The 19,747-nt window shown below is 41.7% G+C and overlaps 2 protein-coding genes across 2 annotated transcripts; one reads left to right on the top strand and one right to left on the bottom strand.

Annotated features, from left to right (window-relative positions):
- The first annotated feature begins 490 nt into the window (after positions 1 to 490).
- On the top strand, positions 491 to 6,981 carry cog8 (component of oligomeric golgi complex 8). The gene is made up of 7 exons (XM_080730602.1): positions 491 to 1,042; positions 1,635 to 1,845; positions 2,349 to 2,771; positions 3,106 to 3,249; positions 3,818 to 4,072; positions 4,613 to 4,781; positions 5,639 to 6,981. Exons 1-7 carry the CDS (start codon positions 708 to 710, stop codon positions 6,001 to 6,003), a joined length of 1,902 nt encoding a protein of 633 aa, XP_080586728.1. The 5' UTR covers positions 491 to 707; the 3' UTR covers positions 6,004 to 6,981.
- Positions 6,982 to 7,909: 928 nt separating this feature from the next.
- On the bottom strand, positions 7,910 to 19,228 carry nob1 (NIN1 (RPN12) binding protein 1 homolog; the record flags this gene model as incomplete). The annotated part of the gene is made up of 10 exons (XM_080730607.1): positions 7,910 to 8,577; positions 8,960 to 9,104; positions 9,536 to 9,633; positions 10,288 to 10,434; positions 10,862 to 10,984; positions 12,681 to 12,818; positions 12,985 to 13,056; positions 13,587 to 13,720; positions 13,856 to 13,988; positions 19,160 to 19,228. 10 exons carry the CDS (start codon positions 19,226 to 19,228, stop codon positions 8,308 to 8,310), a joined length of 1,329 nt encoding a protein of 442 aa, XP_080586733.1. The 3' UTR covers positions 7,910 to 8,307.
- Between the last annotated feature and the right edge of the window lie 519 nt (positions 19,229 to 19,747).

Here is a 19,747-nt window from a genome sequence, read left to right as displayed (position 1 = left end):
CACACACACACACACACACACACACACACACACACACACACACACACACACACACACACACACACACACACACACAGTATACATACATATATTTTCAAACATTTTCAAAAATAGCAGATCTACAAGCTTGTAGATCTGCTATTTTCACCATCAATGTTCTTTTTAAATGTGTCAGTAATTTATTTGTATGTTTATTTACAGTAGGGTAATGTGTCAACAGTGTCATATCTGCCATATAAATTAACACAGACTACAAGCCAGAAGCTAACACAATTAAATCATTAATCGCAATTATTTTAGTGACAATTAATCGTCAGGTAAAATGAAAACTTGTGATGTGACAATTTGACAAATTGACAAGAATAAAGTGAAGGTCAAGTTGTAGTTCACATAAGTTCTTTTTCTCACCACATTCATCGCTAGAGGGCGCTAGCCACCTACAGTAAATGTACACGAAGAACAAGAAGAAGCCAGACCCAGGAAAGGGAAGCAGGTTCATATTATTTTTGTGTTGTTCATGGATAACATGACATGAAATAAATGTAACTTGGATAAAGTGCGCATCTCATCAGTATAGTGGCGTGCTTTCACGTGCATCACTGATGTAGAGAACAGTTCCACCTAGTGTCAGAGGACCTGACTGACATTATAGTTCTGCTTCTGTATCATTCGGGATCAACTACAACTGTCAAAGTTCTCCAGTAAACATGGCAGCGGCCGTAGTCGACGTGGAAGACGTGAGCATCCTGGCCTCGATCTTCAAGGACAGCTTCCCGGAGAACTGGAGGAACAACCCGGACTTCGCGGCCTACCTGTCCGAGCTCAGCTCGTTCGGCGTGGACAAGCTGAACCGCGAGCCGGAGCGGCTGGCGGAGGAGCGGGCGGGCATCCTGATGCAGACCCGGGAGCTGGCCTTCTCCAACTACAAGACGTTCATCCGCACGGCCGACTGCACCCAGGAGATCTACCGGGACTTCGGCCGCGTCGAGAGCAGCGTCTCCGCGCTGCTGGACAAGCTGCCCAGCTTCGGGGAAAAATGCAGGTCTGTGGGTGTTATTTTGACACTTTCTTTGGCAATGTAAACGGGTAATGTTTCCTCATGCCAATAAAGCTCCTTTGGATTGAGTGCAGGTTTTCATAATCGAAATAATAATTTAAAAAACAATCAAATAATACATCATACAAAATTATATAAAAAACGAATATAACGACATTAAATAATATTAATGATAATTATTAATTCATCTACAAGTGAAAATGATTTGTATAGTCAAGAAATAATAGATAAATGGACACTGGGGATTTTATGTGTGTGATTTGTAGAAAGACAAAGCAATAAACCGCAGCTATTTATGCACACACTTTCCTACGTGTATATAGACCTATATATATAGGCTAACTATTCCTGACAGCAAATGCACAGTTCTTATTATGTTTTTGTAAGTTAGATGTAAAAGCTCTGAGAACGCATCATTCTATTCCCTTCAATTGTACAGACATATACTGTATATTTTTTAATGCTTTGGCAATGTTAGGTATGTTTTCTCATGCGGCATGCCAATAAAGCCTTTTGAAACGAATTGAATAGGGACAATGCAATCATGTTGTCATGTGGTGTTTCTGTCATCATCCAGGGGTTTCATGACGGAGGCAGAAGAGATCGGGGCCAGTCGTCGCATGAACAGCCTCACGTTGAATCGTCACACTGAGATCCTGGAGATCTTGGAGATCCCTCAGCTCATGGACACATGTGTCCGCAACGGTTACTACGAGGAAGCCCTGGAGCTGGCAGCCTATGTCAAGAGGCTGGAGAAGAAGCATTCATCATCACTGCCAGTGATCCAGGTAACGTTACAGACTTGTTAGCCCCTTTCGGGAATCTGTTTACCTTTTAGTTTTATTTGGAAAGGCGGTAACCAGGGTCTCATGAAGGTCCATCAACTCTCCCTGGTACACACGGGTACCACTGTCTGGTCACGGACAACGTCGCTTCATCTCCGTTCACGGCCCCAGGAAGTGAACCATGTCAATCCGGAACAATGACCAATCATGTTTTGGGGCTAGTCCCGCGTTGGGGTGCGCTCGGAATATGCACAGTGGGAGTGCGCTGTAGTACTAATACCCTATACGTGAGTGCGCTCCCAGTGTGCACATCCGATCGCAACGAGAGTGGACGGACCTTTAAAGGATCCTGGTTACCGCTTCCCAAATTCCAAAAAAAGGTCAACAGGATCCCAAAAGGGGCTACATCCTTGTCCTCTTAACTTAACTTTCCTTTTAGTCTTCACTGTCCAGTCTAATCAAAGCAATACATGAATATATAATAATAAAAACCTTTTCATCATCAGGGAATTGTCCAGGAGGTTCGTCAGTCCGCTCAGCTCATGCTGAACCAGCTGCTGCAGCAGCTGCGCAGCAACTCCCAGCTTCCCGTCTGCCTCCGCGTGATTGGCTACCTCCGCAGGATGGACGTGTTCACGGAGGCGGAGCTGAGGGTGAAGTTCCTGCAGGCGCGCGGCAGCTGGCTGAACTCCATCCTTGCCGCCATCCCCGCCGACGACCCCTACTTCCACATCACCAAGACCATCGAGGCGTGCCGGGTGCACCTGTTCGACATCATCACGCAGTACCGCGCCATCTTCTCCGATGAAGACCCGATGATGCCTCCTCCCGTGGGCCAGACGATCAATGAGAGTGCCATCTTCTACGGCTGGGTGGTGCAGAGGGTGGCCGAGTTCCTGCAGACCCTGGAGAGGGACCTCCAGCGTGGGGTGTGTCGTGGAATTCTGATCAATCAATAATCGATGAGGCAATTAGGAGACACGCCAATATTCTAGGTGGTGGTGGTTATGTTTATGTAACATGATATATCATGGGTCAGAATTACAATTGCACTTGCGTCAGTGGTAAGAGAGTCAGAGATCACAGTTATACTGTACTAAAGAACAATCAGAATACTTCTACACTCTTATAAGCTATCAAATATCATAATGTATCATAAAGTACTAGATATGAATATAATCGATGAACGCATAATCTACTGTTAATAACGTCAAACAGACATAATCAATCATGGTAACAATAATAATATGATATCTTCATCAGGTGGGCGGACGACTGGACTCCCTGCTGGGCCAGTGCATGTACTTCGGCCTGTCCTTCAGCCGGGTGGGGGCCGACTTCCGGGGCCAGCTGCCGCCCATGTTCCAGAGGGTGGCAGCGGACACCTTCCACAAGGCTGTGCTGGAGGTAAGGGGGGTGCGATATGGGAAAATACAATTTCACAATATTTTTCCAAGCGGTATCATGATACACGATATTATCACGATTCTTTTTCATGTTGGTTTTTATGGTTATTTTTCAAGTTACAGTACAACCACCTACAAGGTAATTAAAACAAAAAAAAAAATGAGTAACAGACCATTTAGACCAGTGGTCCTCAAAGTGGGGTCCAGGGACTCTCTGGGTTCCTTTTGGGAGTTCTACATTGATCCTTACAAGTATGTAAACCTTACGGGTCCATTTGGTTTCATTTGTATACTGTCAGAGTTGAGTACCAATACCAAATGGACCGTATTGTAGCTTTGTTTGTATACTGTCAGAGTGAAGGGCAGACCTTGCAATTGTAAAGTTTGAGAACTACTATACCACAATGCAGGTTTAAATGAATTTTGCATTGAATCTCTGTATTAACAATTCAACAGGATTCTTTTTTTTAATAAGGCTCCCTCATTGTATCACAACATATATACGATATCTTTGAAAAGGCAGATCATAGAGACATTGTATCGTCTCAACAATATTTATCACCCACTAGGCGGTCGACAAGTTCCAGGAGGATATGAACATGTACACACTGATCTCCCTGCCCTCCATGCTGGGTGCCGCCATCCCAGTGGTGGCACCCAGCACGCAGCCGGGCACCCTGCAGCCCCCCATGGCTCTGCTGGACTTCCAGCCCCTTGCCTGCTTCCTCAACAACATCCTGACCGCCTTCAACGACCTGCGACTCTGCTGCCCCGTGGGGCTGGCACAGGAGGTCACCAAGTACATCGAGGATGCACTAATGAAGGTAACATGTAGGGCTGTCACGATTAATTGTCACTTAAATACTGTAATTGCGATTAACGATTTAATTGTGTTTTCGTCATTGAGTTGCACATGGCAGATATGACACCTAACCTAAATATACAAAGAAATTACTGACATATTTGTCAACGTTATACTTAAAAAAGAACATTGATAGTGGAAATAGCCGATCTACAAGCTCACACCATGTTGCGATGCAACGCGTTGTGAGCTTGTACATCTGCTATTTTAGAAAATGTAACAACACTTTTCAACATGGAAACGATTATGACAAAATAATTGCGATTGTGTCAAATAATTGCGATTATGCAATAATTGTGACAGGCCTAGGTATGGGCATGTTACGTTTGAGATGTACCCACGGTCCACAGAGATCACGTTGGCATGCTGCATTTGTGTAACAAACCAAAAATGGCCAACTGTATTTTATATTTGACAATATGCTGTATATTCTACTTGTACTGTATATTTGTTCCAGTATAATATGGCACGGATGCTTTAATAATTTCTGTTTTCCGTCCAGGTGACCAAGCTGATCCTGGTGTTCCACAGGGCAGACGAGTCAGCCTTCAGCAGCAGGGAGAAGGAGCTGTTTGTGCAGTTCTGCTGTGCCTTTGCAGAGGACCTGGTTCCTTTCCTCAACCGCTGTCTGCAAGTCCTGTTCCCTCCAGCCCAGTTAGCTCTCATTCTGGGTAAGTGCTTAAAAGGTTTTCTGAAAAAATGTATGTTTCTATGATCAGTGGTGCTCAAACCTTTTAATCAAAGACCCCTAGAAATATATGTATTTGACCGCTGACCCCCCCATCGCAAAATATTTTGTTCCAGGGACCCAGCTGCCAGGAGCAAAGATTTACAAAAGTTTGCTTTAAAAATATATATATTTAAAGATTAGCACAAAGTTAAGCGATTTTTCAAAAATAGCAGATCTACAAGCTTGCAACGCAGCACTCGGTGCTGCGCTGCGAGCTTGTATATCTGCTATTTTGTAATAGTTAAAACATAACATAATGGTTAAAGTGGTGATAATCTAACGTAACAAAGAAGTGTTCCCGGCCTGCCTGTGCACCTGAGCCTACTGGTAAAATGCAGTCTGCTGCAACTTGTTTTGGAACGCTTCTTCCTCTGTGCAGTTATCCTCATGGACAACTAAATGGCTCCACTTCAACCATACTATAGACCTGTGACCTGTAACTTAATTTATTTCCATCATCTGGTTTACAGAACAAAGTGCAATATTCAATGAATTATGTGAATGCAGTACAATTTCAGTGCAATTAGTGTAATTAACAGTAATTGCACGTTGTGCATTAATCGTGTAAATGCTAAGTTACGAGCAGAAACCCTTGTGTATAATTCTTAGTCTTAAATACACATTTGTGCTTAAGATTAAATGTGTAGCTAATCATACAATTGGTGTTTTGTACAATTTTCTTCTTTTGTGTATAGAAAGCAATTAAATCATATTCCTTGTTTTTGCAAACACACTTTGTAAATGAACTCCGATTGTGATACATTTTAATTGAACTTTGTTCTATTCCTCTCTCTTTAGGCGTTCCTCCAACACAACTCCACAAGTACGGCAACCTGGGTCGCGTTGACGTGAACGCAGTCCTGGAGCCTTTGGAGTTTGTGTTGCCCAAGCGTGAGGTGGTGGTGGCACCAGAGGTGGACATCAGCAGCGAGCTCAGTAGCCTGAGCATCCCTGAGCCTGTCATGAGTGACATCCTCAACACTGCAGAGGAAGAACCTCGACCCACTGAACCTGTAATGGATTCTTGTTCTTTGTCCAAGGAGTCGGAACCTGCTGAATCGGCTCCGAGCTTCTCTGACCTCGAGTTGGACGCTATACTAAATGACCCGAGTCCTGAAGCAATAGAAATGGAAGCCACACAAGACGAGTTTACGTTGGAGTAATGGTCACACATCTTTTTATATTGGATCAGTTTGCCCAGTTGACTGTTTTCAACAAAGGTTCATATTTTAGATTGTAATTAGAGAAAAGATGAGTGTTCAAATGTTTTCATTTACTGCTTTCTATCATTTATAAATCAGTCAGTTGTTTGACTTCATTGACGACCTGGCAGACCTGAGCTGCCTTGTGTACAGGCCAGGGCTGACACTCAAACATACCAGCCATACAACAAATACTGGATCAAGCAGAAAATATACTGCTGTCTACATATAATTGGTCTTCACTATATTGCTTATCTTGAAATGAGCATTTACCTTAGGACTAATACAGTTGAAAAGGGGGCAAAGTGTTCCAAGTTTTGAATTTGTTTTAAATTTGTTTGTAATTTCTTGTAAAAATAAATCTTCTATGCTTTTGTTTTTGGGTCAGGCTCAGCAGGCAGGGAAGTAAAGACGAGATGGATGGTATATACCAATCTTTTTCTTTCACATATTTTGACTTTGTAAAACAGTTGTGTAGAGATGTGACGGTGAGTGATCGCGATCAGCCGATAATGCCTCGATCGGCTTTGATCGGTATCGGCTTTGCCGATCTAAAAGCTAGATCAGCTAATTTTCGCAATATTTATCTATGGGACTGAATGTAACCTCAGCTTCAACTCCTACAAGTTGAATTGGATACTAAAGGACCTCAGCCTGCAATCTCCTAATGTTTATACTTAATATACAATGTCAATGTTTTGTAAGAAGAATCATTAAATATATAAATGCTGCTATAAATAGAAGAATGTATGGATTTGACGCCGTTATCAAGAATATCGGTATCGTCAGATATCTGATTCCAGTTGATTGGTATCGGCCCCAAAAATCGGAGCATCCTTTTTTCTTTTGCAGTAAATGAAAACCTCTTAAAACTCACCCTTTACTTTTCTCTAATTACAATCTAAAATATGAACCCTTGTTGTAAAAAAACAAAGTTGTCCTTTAAGGTGATTCTTGAGTCTACTCTAATAAATACACTTTGGTGGTATAGTGCTTTTCTAAACAGATCTACAAAGTGCTTTACAAAATAAAGATATAGCTATATTCTTCATAAATCACTGTCGTATGGAAGTGGGTTGGGGTATATTGGTGAAAACCATAATGTTTGAATTAGGCTGCAATCCATAAGACTTATGTTCTACTCAGGATTCAGACTGAAGCAGGCCCTATTGCCAGGATGGAAAAACTTAGTGGAGAAAATATTGGCTTAGAGCTTCTTGCAATACCTCTTCAACCAGTAGTGGTCCTATCCAACGATGTAAATGTCAATAGAATATGATGACATGTTAGTTATTTTATTATACACCATAAAGAAATAAACACTGGTGAAAAAGACGTGAAATGTTTTCACACACACAAATGGATTGTAGCTTTAAGGAATTTTATACATGTAAATGGGTTTTATTTAAAGTAAAGGTTCTGAAATCAAATCTAGGTAATCACATGTCATTATTCTAGGTCAGGAGACTCAGGACTTGTTTGATACATTTGGTAAAATGGGTGTAGAAAAGCAGCTGTCATTGTGGATAATAAATGTAACTTCGAATATCAGTAATATATAGAGCAGTGGTTCTCAACCTGTATTAAGGACTTTAATACCTCTAAAATGATAATTAAACATTGGCCAAATTGGCTAGAAATTGTGAAAACAGCAGATCTACATGCTCAACACCTCGCGAGGTGTTGTGAGCATGTAGATCGGCTATTTTCACAATAGAACCGTGTTATATAGAATGTAATTCCTCAACTCTTAGTGCTCGTCGTGGTCCCCAGTTAAAATATGATTGTGTGGTCACAGCCTGAAAAGGTTGAGAAGCCCTGATATAGAGCAGGTTGCATGGACAAGCAAATTCACAACACGTTTGCACAGGGTTTAACAATACGTTTAATTTAACATTAGTGCAGAGTCAGTTAACAAAATACAGAGTTTGTATTCAATCTCTTATAACATGGGTAATGCCAGTTGTCTTAGAGAGGCAAGCCAATTCATACCGCAAAAAATAATCAAATACAAAAGAGGCCAAAATATGTATTTTAATGTATTTGGGACCCTTTTCAAATATGACAATTTGCTCACTGAAAATATATTTTCTCCCATACAGAAGTACACAAAATATATTTGGCCTTTTGTGGATATAGTACGATTACTTTTTTTTTTGCTGAATGGGATACAGCCTTCATCTTGCTTTAGCAGGCGTTCCTTTTAGCTTGGCTCCGTCCCTTATTGCTACCGCATAACGTTTCCCGGTATATCACGTGACGTCTTCACCTCTTTTTGACAAACTTCTTGTGGGCGGCGTTGGGGTTCACCCGCCGTCGGCCACCTCCTCCGTGGCCGTCCCGAATGTGCAGGTTGGCGGCACGGCTGTAGATGTCGTTCTCGCAGAACGGCGAGCCGCTGGCCATGTAGTCCTGGTTTAGAACGTCCGTCTTCTTCTGGGCCTTGCGAGCTGGCCTCTGCTGGGGGAAGCGCTGGTCCTCCACTAGATGGGGGTTGTTGGTGTGTTTCCCACCTTTAGGCATGGGCAGGGAGTGCTGCAAGGGAGATGACAGTCATTTTAACTGTTCAACTCATCTTCTATACAAAAAAAAAAAGTTTTGTACCAGCAAGTCGAAAGCTTGCTGTAAAAAATAAATCAGATTCTTTATTGGTCTGAACTTGTTTGTAAACCGGCAATATATTGAGTGTACTGAACTACATTTGGTGTATATAAAAAGTAGATTGCTGTTGAACCACGCATTTCAGAGATATGCTGTACAATTTATTCTTCAAAACGGAGAGCTCGCAAGTTGAAAGTATTGCGTGTTCTGTTGAGAGCACTCCTGGTTTACGTAAGTGAACACAGCCCCAAGGAAAGCGGTATGTGCAATTGTGCATAAAGTGTATCACAAATCTTTTTTTTTTTTTTTATCTTACCCTCAATCCCTTTCGGTTCATCGCTTTGGGGTTTTTGGAGAAATGCATGTTTATGCTACCATCCTCATTGATGGTCACTGCAATCTTCTTTAGTGTCTTGTTACCACAGTGAGGGCAGAATACCTTTTCCATATTTGTTGTGGTCCTGAAATTAAAATATGTATTTCAGTTAATTTGTCACAAAGGTTATAAACAGTACAAACAAATATTTACATTGGGAGGTTCTCAACAATGCAGGACCTTAGGCTTATGTAAAGTTAAAACATGAAAGTTTAAAAGGTACACTACCACTAGGTAACTTTAAGACTATTATTAATATATATGTATATAAATATTTTAGCAGTAATTTCCCTTTATCAGCCACTATATTCACAATAAGTGATAGTGCAGTGAAGTCAAAAATGGATCAGAAGTAGTATATTGACTACTAGATAAATTATATGACAATATACAGCACAAATAAACAATGATAGCAGTAATGGAATTAACAAAGAAAATATTAACAAAGAAAATATATATATTAATAGAAAAGCAAAATCACACTTATAATACTGATACAGGATTAAATGTTCTTACTTAAAACAAGCGTGGCATCGTAGGATGTAGTTTCTTGCTTGCTTTATGAGCATTCCGTTAACAGAAAGGACATGCAGTCCAATCTGAATGAGAACGTTCTGGAAAGAAGACAACTTTGTCAATGTAATATAACGATGTATATAATAATATATTTATTGTACTTTACTGAGAAAGGAAAGAGTTGAGAATGGAAACGTCAGGGTAGAGAGGGTGTAATCGGCGGCTCTGTGAATAACTGTGGTCCCGGTTTCCAGAAGGTGGCATACTTGTTTCATGTTCCAGATAATTTTCCAAGTGCTTCATTTTATTGGCCCAGCAGCAGGTTTGCACCGGAAACACACACAACATGTTAAAATCTGATGCTGATGAGTCAATCAAATTAAGCTACAGTATGGTGGAAATGAACTGGAACTGAAGTATGCCAACTCCTGAGAACTGGGACTACAGTTATGCACAGAGCCTATTGACACATAACCTGTCCTGATTTGAAACACTTAGCCACATAAACCCTATACTTATTTGACCATATTCCCAAGGGCTACACTAAATATCTTTGCTGAAAGCATTTAGATAGAAATGGCAACATACGGTAGTGAGCGTTAGTGATGAGGTTTGAAAGAAAATGGTTCCTTTATCTGCTTAAGCCACCAGGGCATCCTGAGGTTGAACATACCTGTACATTTTACACTATGCAAGTAAGTGACATGGTTTTCCCCATGGTTTCAACAAACATGTAACCACCCATCCGTTACCTGCATGGCAAAGTCAGTAGTCATGCAGCCCACTTTGACACCAGTTGGAACTGTCTCAACACCTGACTCCATCTTCACTTGCTTGATGTTACTGGGAGTGATCCAACCACCTCCATCATCATCGTCTTCATCCTCTTCCTCCTCACTCTAGGGATGGGAAAATATGAAAATGTCATATCACGATTATTGTGACCAAAGAAATCGTGATTTACGATAATCAAAATATCCCCAACATCCATTATCCTGGGGCGGAACATTTGACACAAAATAGGCGATCTACAAGCTCACAACGCGCCGCGTTGCGACGTGTTGTGATCTTGTAGATCGGCTATTTTTTGGCAAAGAGATTTGGTAGATAGTGAAAAAAAAGACCGTATCAAGTGCGTATATTATAAGTACGTTTCACAAATAGAGGGTTTAAATGGTACCGGATATGCAGCTCGGCAAATAAAAGGTGAATTGATCCCAGTGCATGACGGAGGACGATTTCAGGAAAAATTAAATCTCCACGATACGATCATTGTGAGTTTTTTATCATGATAAACGATAATATCGCTTATAGTCCCATCCGTACCTCACTCCCTTCATCTGAGAATGCCTCAGGGTTCTCTCTGTACTCTGCATGGATGTCTTCCGTAGGGGACAACGTCTCGGTCTCCGTGCCACTGTTGTCCAATACAGAAACCTCTTCCACGTTCTACGAGCAAAAACAAACATGATTACAACATAAAAGGGGCAGTTCACCAAAAATACCGAAATCATGTGGATGTGAAAACTGCGTGGCCCCTATGTGGAGCTTGGACTTCAGGTGGCCAGCCTGTCATCAACGATGTCTCTATGACATCCACATTTCCAACTTTTTGAAAAGGTTTCATCATGTTCCGAGCACCGTTAACTCCTGACTCCAGGAGCAGACATCAGGCATTGACACTAAGGCTTGCCCACCTGCCCCCGGCAGGTAAATAAAACCTTCGGGCATGTGAAGTTTGCTTTCAGGTTGCCCGACCAGGCAAGTGCTCATTTGAGAGGAGACACAACCGTCTATAAACACAACTCAAGATATCTGTCTAAACACCTGAGCATGGCCAGAGCACTCTGTCTTCTGGACTGTAAAATGAGAGCACCGTTTACCTATAATGTGCTGTTTTTACTGTTGCTACGCTTAAAAATATAAAATAAGTGTGAAACCATATACATATTCAATCATAGCTATGTAGGTTTTTGTATTTCGAGGTATTGAGGTATTACATTTTATCGCACAGCCCCAGAAAGTAAAGAAATACGTTTTAAATTGTGCAGTATTTAAAATCTTACCTATCATCATCTTATAATGGGCTATTTACTTTTTCGGGCAAGTGGGCATGACCTTTGGGCAAGTAGAACATGACCTGTACTTGCCCAACGGGCCAGTGCCTCTGAGGCCTTAGTGTCAACCCCTGAGACATGTTTTTTTTTTCTTTCTTCAAAGTGTTGAACTTTGGAAGTGCTTGTCTTCAATAATGCAACGTCCTCCTGCCTGCTGCAATATGTGCAATTTAGTACCTGGTGGCCGTAAGGAAAAGCTCTTTGTCTTCCGAGCAATCTTCGTTCCTACTCTCACCTATCTGGTCATGAAGTGTGGGTCATGACCGAAAGTATAAGGTCTCGGGTACAAAACGGCCGAAATGAGTTTTCTCAGAAGGGTGGCTGGTATCTCCCTTAGAGATAGGGTGAGAAGTTCAATCACCCGAGAGAGCCTTGGAGTAGATCCGCTGCTCCTTCACTCAGGGTTCAGATTCAGGTATCTAGTACGGATGCCCCCAAGCGCCTTCCTAGGAAGGTCCTCGATGCACGTCCCACTGGGAGGAGACCCCGTGGCAGAGCAAAGACCAGATGGAAGGATTATATCTCCGCACTGGCCTAGGAACACCTCGGTATACTCCCGGAAGGAGTGGAGGAAGTTTCTCAGGATAGGGAACTCTGGAAGTCCCAGTTGGAACTGTTACCCCCGCGACCCGATTCCGGATAAGCAGTTGACGATGGATGGATGGATGGATGGATGGATGGTACACAGGACCGTTAAGTGATTTGCCACCAAAAACTATATTTTTATCAAACAAACACTTCGCAGATAGAAAGTGGATAATTCAAGCTTTCCATACAGCTGCAATGTTGGTGAGTTTGACATCGTTTGTACAATCAGATAGCAAATAACTGTTTAGATGTTCAATGGGATGTATTGCAACACTAGATTCAACATATTAAAAAAAGAAATCTAGCGTTGCAATTTGCAGCTAATCGGTCCTGTAGTTTGCTAGATTAGCTCCAAGCGAAAAACACACACCGACCAACCCTCTTATGGACAGTAGTACGGGGGTTTGGTTCATGTACTATAACCACTGTGGTCAACTCACCAGCAAGTCAAACAGATCAGCCTCGATGGAGGGGAGTGGGTTCCTCCAGAACTGGAAGCTGTTGAACTCTGCAATCTCAGTGATCTGTGTGTGCTGTGCTGGGGTCTGTCGTCCACTCCATGTCCCATCTTCTGACTTCTAAAGAGGGCCATCCACCAAATCACAAATGTCCATTACATTTTGTTTTACATGTGATCATGATTAGGAATACACCAAGATTATTTAATTGAACAAGATGTTTAAAACATTGAGATTAACTGAAGATATCATCGCAAATCATTGCCAAAGCTAAGCAAAGACTTACCTTGGAAGGGAAGTGGAATCCTGGGATATTGACTGGAGCCTCCGGATGTCGCCGTGTGCTCTGAACTTGAACCTAAAATAAAACGGTCATGGTTTCTTATTCTTACCGCATCCTATTAAATAGATAAGACGGGATAAAACTTTATAGTAAAGTAAAGTGTTTCAGACAGCAATATGCAGAACGGATACAGAAAGACACAGGAGTAGTGTCATTATAAAAGTAAATGAAACTCAATACAAGCAATATTATGTGCCTTCAGTTCATGCAAGCTCAGACACACACACACGTGGTCATAGTGTACAAATAACATCATCAACAGCATTGAACAGTTGCTGACTAGTGCAAGAGATGGCCAATATAACCAAGTCTGCTATCCATCTGCCCCACCGTCTTATTCACCCATTGTTGACGTAGCTCATGTTTACCTTGGGAGGCTCTCTTCATTCCGACATGTCGCCACTCCGAAATTGACTTCTTATTGTCGGAGTGGCGAGATTCCCATAGGGGGTAGGTTTAGGGTTAGGGTTAGAGATAGGGTTAGTGTCGGAATGGAGACATTTCGGAAAGGAAACATGTCGGAGTGGAGAGATGCACTTGTTTACCTTGACGTCTGGCTCTTTTTTCAGGTGGTCCACTCCAACATGCTCCCGCTCCAGTTGATAGGTCAGAGCCAACACCTTGATATCTGTGGCTGAGAGACTGGGGTAGTCTCCTGTCTTCTTGGAGAATTCAGTCACTGAAAACAGAGGGCAGATATAAAGTGCTTGTGACAGGAATCTGAAAAGATGAAGGTCAAGGTGTGATGTCATCACATTGATTATATCACCTTATTATGTCAAATGGTGACAATGTGAGTATATGTGACATGTACCTAATCTGATGTATTCAGGGAAAGGCTCTTTGAGGTGAAGTTCGTATGGGAGCACTGCCAGACTCCTCTTGGTGGGCTTGTCTCGAATCTCATCAACCACATCTTTCAGGGTGTAGATGTTCTGTCCGATGTCCTGCGATTTGCAACACACACAACGATTAGGCCTTAAAAGGAGTGTAGATCCCTAACTTCCTTTAAAACTGCTCTGAAAAGTCACTGACAGGCAGCTGCCACTCGTAACTGGTTAACTCTTTCTCAGCCCCCTTAAATCTGGCTCTAAGTCTCTACTGCCGGATTTTTCACTCATTTTGGGGGACGATTACGCATCGTCTGTAGAGTGTATTGCACACCACACCCATATGATTGGAAAGGCCTGCTCGCGCTCTTTCCGATACATCAAACTAGAAAATCTGTATCTTGTTCTATAGTCTAGTAAATGGCAACTTTATAAAGATTGTTTTGCTATCAAAACAGCCTTTTTGCATAGACATTTTGAGATAAACGACTTTTTAGTATAATAAATAGAATATCTATTCATTCTACTGTGAATATACCAACTTCCATATACGTATGGAAAGATCAATTCGCCCTCTTTACAAATCCGCCAAGTAGTAAGTTGCTATCATTTTCTATTGTTTAGAAATAGGGCTGTTTGTAGGCGATGTAATCACCAAAACAGCTTTCTGAATACATGTTTTCGAAAGGATGCTATCAAACATAACTCTTTTCAGCCTTCTATTTTTGGCTTCAATGATGCATCAGGCAGTATGTTTTCAAACAAATGGGTAAACAAATACGTGTTTTACAGACTTTTCAAGTATAAAGGCACATTTCAGCTCAATCCCTCAAGTTATGTGGACAATAGACCTATAAGGGCTCTGGTCCATACTGATAGCAGTGGATGCAGGCACGCCTGTCATCCACACGGCGGCGCTGTCTATCTCAGAATGCAGTCTGATTCATGTCTTGAGTTTACATCAATAAACAGCACGCAACGTGCATGTGTTTACGTTGTGTCACTGTCTCTCTCTCTCTCTCTCTCTCTCTCTCTCTCTCTCTCTCTCTCTCTCTCTCTCTCTCTCTCTCTCTCTCTCTCTCTCCCCCCCCCCCCTCTGCAACGTGCAACATGCATGTGCACGCGAACATGGGCATGCGCACGCACACGTGCACTCTTACTGTTTTCTTTTTTGTTTTTCTTTACATATCTACTGCATAGTACTGTGTTCTATTTGTCTGTCATTCAATGTTATATGAGATATATGGTTTACTATGGAAATAAGCCTAGTATTTTCATGGATCTCCTTTTAGTAGACCTTGTACCAGTGAATGAAACTGTACCTTTTCCTATGCAAACTTCTAATAAAGTCTTCAATCAATCAATCAATCAATCAATCAATCAATCAATCAATCAATCTCTCTCTCCCCAACTTTCTCTCTTGTATCACGGCTGTAAGGTTAGAGAGAGAGAGAGAGAAATTAGAGCAAGAGAGAGAGAGCAGTGTAACAGAGCGAGTGGGTCGAGAGACATAGAGAGTCTGCTACACACTCTCTCTCCCTTTTTTTTCCGCGAGAGGTAGAGAGACATATAGACACGGTGAGAGATTGCCGTCCATCCAGCAAGTCCTCAGTAGTATAGTAAAGCACTAAACTAAACCCCCCCCACCATACACATGGCTGCTGCTACGTGAATGCCGTCCATCCAGCAATCCCAGTCCTGGGGAGGACGGTCATGTACCAAATCACCATGGTAACACAAGGTAACACAAGCTGATTGGCCACACAATGGTAACCATGGTGATTTTAGTCATTCCAGGGCCCAGGACGGCTGAATCCAAGCGTCAGTGATACATATGCTCCTAATCTTGTAAAGACATTCCAGCGTCAACCTTAGCTTTTTCTGAACTGACGCCGCTGAGCTAAACGCCCTGCTCGATCGGCGGTGGTCCGCGGACCACGGCCGATCGAGCAGGGCGTTTAGCTCAGCGAAAAAAAAAGGTATGGCAAAAAAAAGGTATGGCAAAAAAAAAAAAAAAAAAGCTGTCTTTCACGCGCGCGAGGCCCGGCGTGCAAGACACCAGTCATGTTGCCATACCTTTCCAACAGGCACGATTACAGTACATTTTATTATATTCCCCCTGTAGCCAAGGTATGTGAGCTGCCATAGCTTGCCATACCCAATTGACGCCTCTCTTTTAGCTTGGCTTGTGAGACCTGGCTCACACTACCAACAACAACACTGGATCTTACTTTTACTACTGTCTGTTACTACTACAAACTATGGATGGACTATACAAAAGGTAAATATAATTATGATGTGTTTTTCTGTGATCTGAGACAGTTTGTTGTGTTTGGGCTGGTGATTTGAGACTTTACTGTGATGATCACCTCAAACAATGTCAGCTGTTGGGGAAAAAAAAGAGAGAGAGAGAGAGTGGTCGAGAGACATAGAGACACGGGGAGTGAAAGATTGCTTACTGAGAGAGAGAGAGGGAAATTAGAGCAAGAGAGAGAGAGAGAGGTGTAGCAGAGCAAGTGGTCGAGAGACATAGAGACACGGGGAGTGAAAGACCGCTTACTAAGAAAGAGAGAGAGGGAAATTAGAGCAAGAGAGAGAGAGAGGTGTGGCAGAGCGAGTGGTCGAGAGACATAGAGAGTCTGCTACACTCTCTCTCTCGTCCTGGGCCCTGGAATGACTAAAATCACCATGGTTACCATTGTGTGGCCAATCAGCTTGTGTTACCTTGTGTTACCGTCCTCCCCAGGCCTGGGATTGCTGGATGTACGGCTTTCACGGCAAGGATCAGCCATGTGTTTGGGGGGGGGGGGGGTTTAGTTTAGTGCTTTAGTATACTACTGAGGACTATACTTCTACAGCCGTTACAAAAAGTTTTACTGGATCGTCATGGTTCTTACTTTTACTACTGTCTGTTACTACTACAAACTATGGATGGACTATACAAAAGGTAAATATAATTATGATGTGTTTTTCTGTGATCTGAGACAGTTTGTTGTGTTTGGGCTGGTGAAGTTGAAAAAAAATAATACTAGCTCTTTCTCTTTTTTCCTCTCCTCAAACACACACACACACACACACACACACACACACACACACACACACACACACACACACACACACACACACACACACACACACACACACACACAGTGTCTCTCAGTGTCTCTCTCTCTCTCTCTCTCTCTCTTTTTATCAATCAGCCATCTCAATTGCTCTCACTCGGCTAGAATGCCAAGACGGTTCCCACAGCTCTTGTGTCTGGTGATTGTTGTGGTAATGTGATGTGATTTTCTCTGATCTGAGACAGCTGGTTTGTGTTTGGGCTGGTGATTTGAGGCTTTCCTTTGATGTGGTTCACTCCAAACAATGTCAGAAGTTGGGGAAGGCTTTGAAGTTTCAAAAAAAAAAAAAAAAAAAAAGTGCGTAAAAGTGCGTGTCGGCTGGGAGGCTCTTGCGCAAAATTGCGTAATAGTGCGTTCAGGCTGAGAAAGAGTTAACAGTAAACTTAGCCAAATCTTACCTCCACCTGACCCTTCTATTGTAAATACCTGCATCATGTTTGTTTTTTTCACCACTGTTTTTTTTTACTTTTTTCTGCATGGTACTGTGTTCTATCTGTCTGTCATTCAATGTTATGTGATTTTTTCTTTTTATTTCTTTTAAGGATCTCAATGTAAAGTAAACCTCGGCTTTCCTGAGCGTATGCTTTTAGTTGACCTTGAACTGTACTGTCATGACAACTGTACCTTTTCCTATACAAACCTCTAATAAATACTTCAATCAATCAATCGTGTCACAACCTGGGGGTTCCGTCACTTCCGTGAGACCCCAAGAGATCATTGAGGGTGGTTCTAGGTGGGCCAAAATAAATGCTTGGATACTAAACCAAATGTACAAATGGAACCAAATGGGCCCGGATCCATTTGGTTTTGATTGATTGAATGAATGCTTAATTAGAAGTTCGCATAGGAAAAGTACAGGACCGTTCGGTTCAGATACAATGGGCCCTATTATGATCCAGGTCTTATGCCTAAAGGCCCATTCCCACTGGGCCAGATAACAGATATCTGGAGATATTTCTCCAGATATTTTTCCATGCAAAGTGGATGGTAGATACAGATAAAAAAATATTTGCCACAGATAAAAGTATCTGTGGCAAATATCTGTGGTAGACTCTTTTTTTATCTGTATCTACCATCCACTTTGCATGGAAAAATATCTGGAGAAATATCTCCAGATATCTGTTATCTGGCCCAGTGGGAATGGGCCTTTATGCCTTAACTTCTTTACCTTTTTTTCACTATTTTGAAAAACATTTTTAAATACTTCAAATGCTGATCTACATCTGCACGTTGTGAACTTGCAGATCAGCTATTTGAAATATGTAAAAAACAAAAACAAAATGATAAAAAAAGGCAAAGAAGTTAAGGCATAATGCATAAGACCTGGATCATAATAGGGCCCATTGTCTACTAAAAAGGATTTAAACCACAAAAAGAAAGCGTAATGTCTTGTTTACATTGGGGTCCTTTTGTACTCAATTCATAAAAATAAAAAAACAGTACTATGCAAAAATAACACCAGAAAACAGAAAAGAAAGTAATTGATATATTTCCATTTGTTTCAATTGTACACTCTCAGAATTAAAATGAACACTGAGAACTTGACTGTGTGGTTCTCATACTTATACTGATTTCTGAAGCCAAATACCCCCTTCCCCTGACTACAGCATTTTGCTTATAAAATGTACATCAAAAGTCCCGTTCCAATGCCAATATGTTCAACATAAAACAGCACAATGACAAATAAAAATAGCTTTCTATTCAATAACAGTTTTACTAGGCAAGGCATTGACATAATTTAGGTTCACACAAAATCTGTCAACGTTTTGCCTTACCCAGGCCAGGCCATAACAGTAAAAGAAAATACATAATTCCCATTTTGTCCTGTACCCCCTGCAGTACCCCCCACGTACCCCTAGGGGTACACGTATCCCCGTTTGAGAAACACAGACAGAGATAAAATGGCAACATATGTTTAGACAATCGTATCAAATGGGGGTCCGTGGCCTTGATGCTGCGATCATTGAAATTAAAAAGCACAACAGACAGACATGCGCTCTCATCCTGCAGCTGCTACATCACAGCAGCACAATGGTAGACAGACAACAGAACACAGTGTAATGCTGACGTAGCAAAACCACAATCTATGTCCATGTTTGGACTCATATGATGATGCTTCTTGTGAATGAAGAATAAAAAGGTGAATAATAAATATAAAAGCGTCACCTGCAGAGGTGCTCTCTTCAGAAAAGCACCAGCATCCGCGACAACATGTTCTACCAGGGCAGTCGCCATGTTGCATTGAGGAGAGACCACTCCCACCGGCCAATCCAAGACTGTATGGCTGCAGGGATACACGCCTCGGCCAATCAGGGGAGAGCCAAGCAGTGGCGTAAACACTGGTTTCCAAAACAGTGGGTCGGGTCCCATTTGTGGGTTGCAGACAGATTTGTATTGGGTATTTTTTTTGCTTTCCTACATTTTGTTTTTAATTATTATTTATATTTCAAAAACATTTAAAAGAAAAAAACATTTCCAAAAAATTTTCATGACTAAAAAAATAAAATGCAATGAATAAATCATTAATAAATAAAAGAAGAAATTCCATAAATTAGAAAATAAATGTCTGAGAAGTAGTGAGTCAAAGTAAAATATGGATCCAAGATTGTAGTGGAGTATAAGTAAAATGGGAAATACTCAAGTAAAGTACAAAAACCTCAAAAGTGTACTAGTAAATATACTTAGTTACTTTACAACACAGCCAATCAGAGCAGAGCCTAGGTGGCCTGGTGGTCACGTGATGTATGTTGTTGT

The sequence above is a fragment of the Nannobrachium achirus genome (genome assembly GCF_963921795.1).
Source record: "Nannobrachium achirus genome assembly, chromosome: 7".
NCBI lineage: Eukaryota > Metazoa > Chordata > Actinopteri > Myctophiformes > Myctophidae > Nannobrachium > Nannobrachium achirus.
This window is presented reverse-complemented; position numbering and strand designations above follow the sequence as displayed.

Excerpts from the sequence above, each read along its gene's own strand:
- cog8 (XM_080730602.1), top strand. The coding sequence starts at position 708 with ATGGCAGCGGCCGTAGTCGACGTGGAAGACGTGAGCATCCTGGCCTCG. Across the intron at positions 3,250-3,817 it reads TCCACAAGGCTGTGCTGGAG|GCGGTCGACAAGTTCCAGGA; the intron begins GTAAGGGGGGTG and ends ATCACCCACTAG. Across the intron at positions 4,073-4,612 it reads TCGAGGATGCACTAATGAAG|GTGACCAAGCTGATCCTGGT; the intron begins GTAACATGTAGG and ends TTTTCCGTCCAG.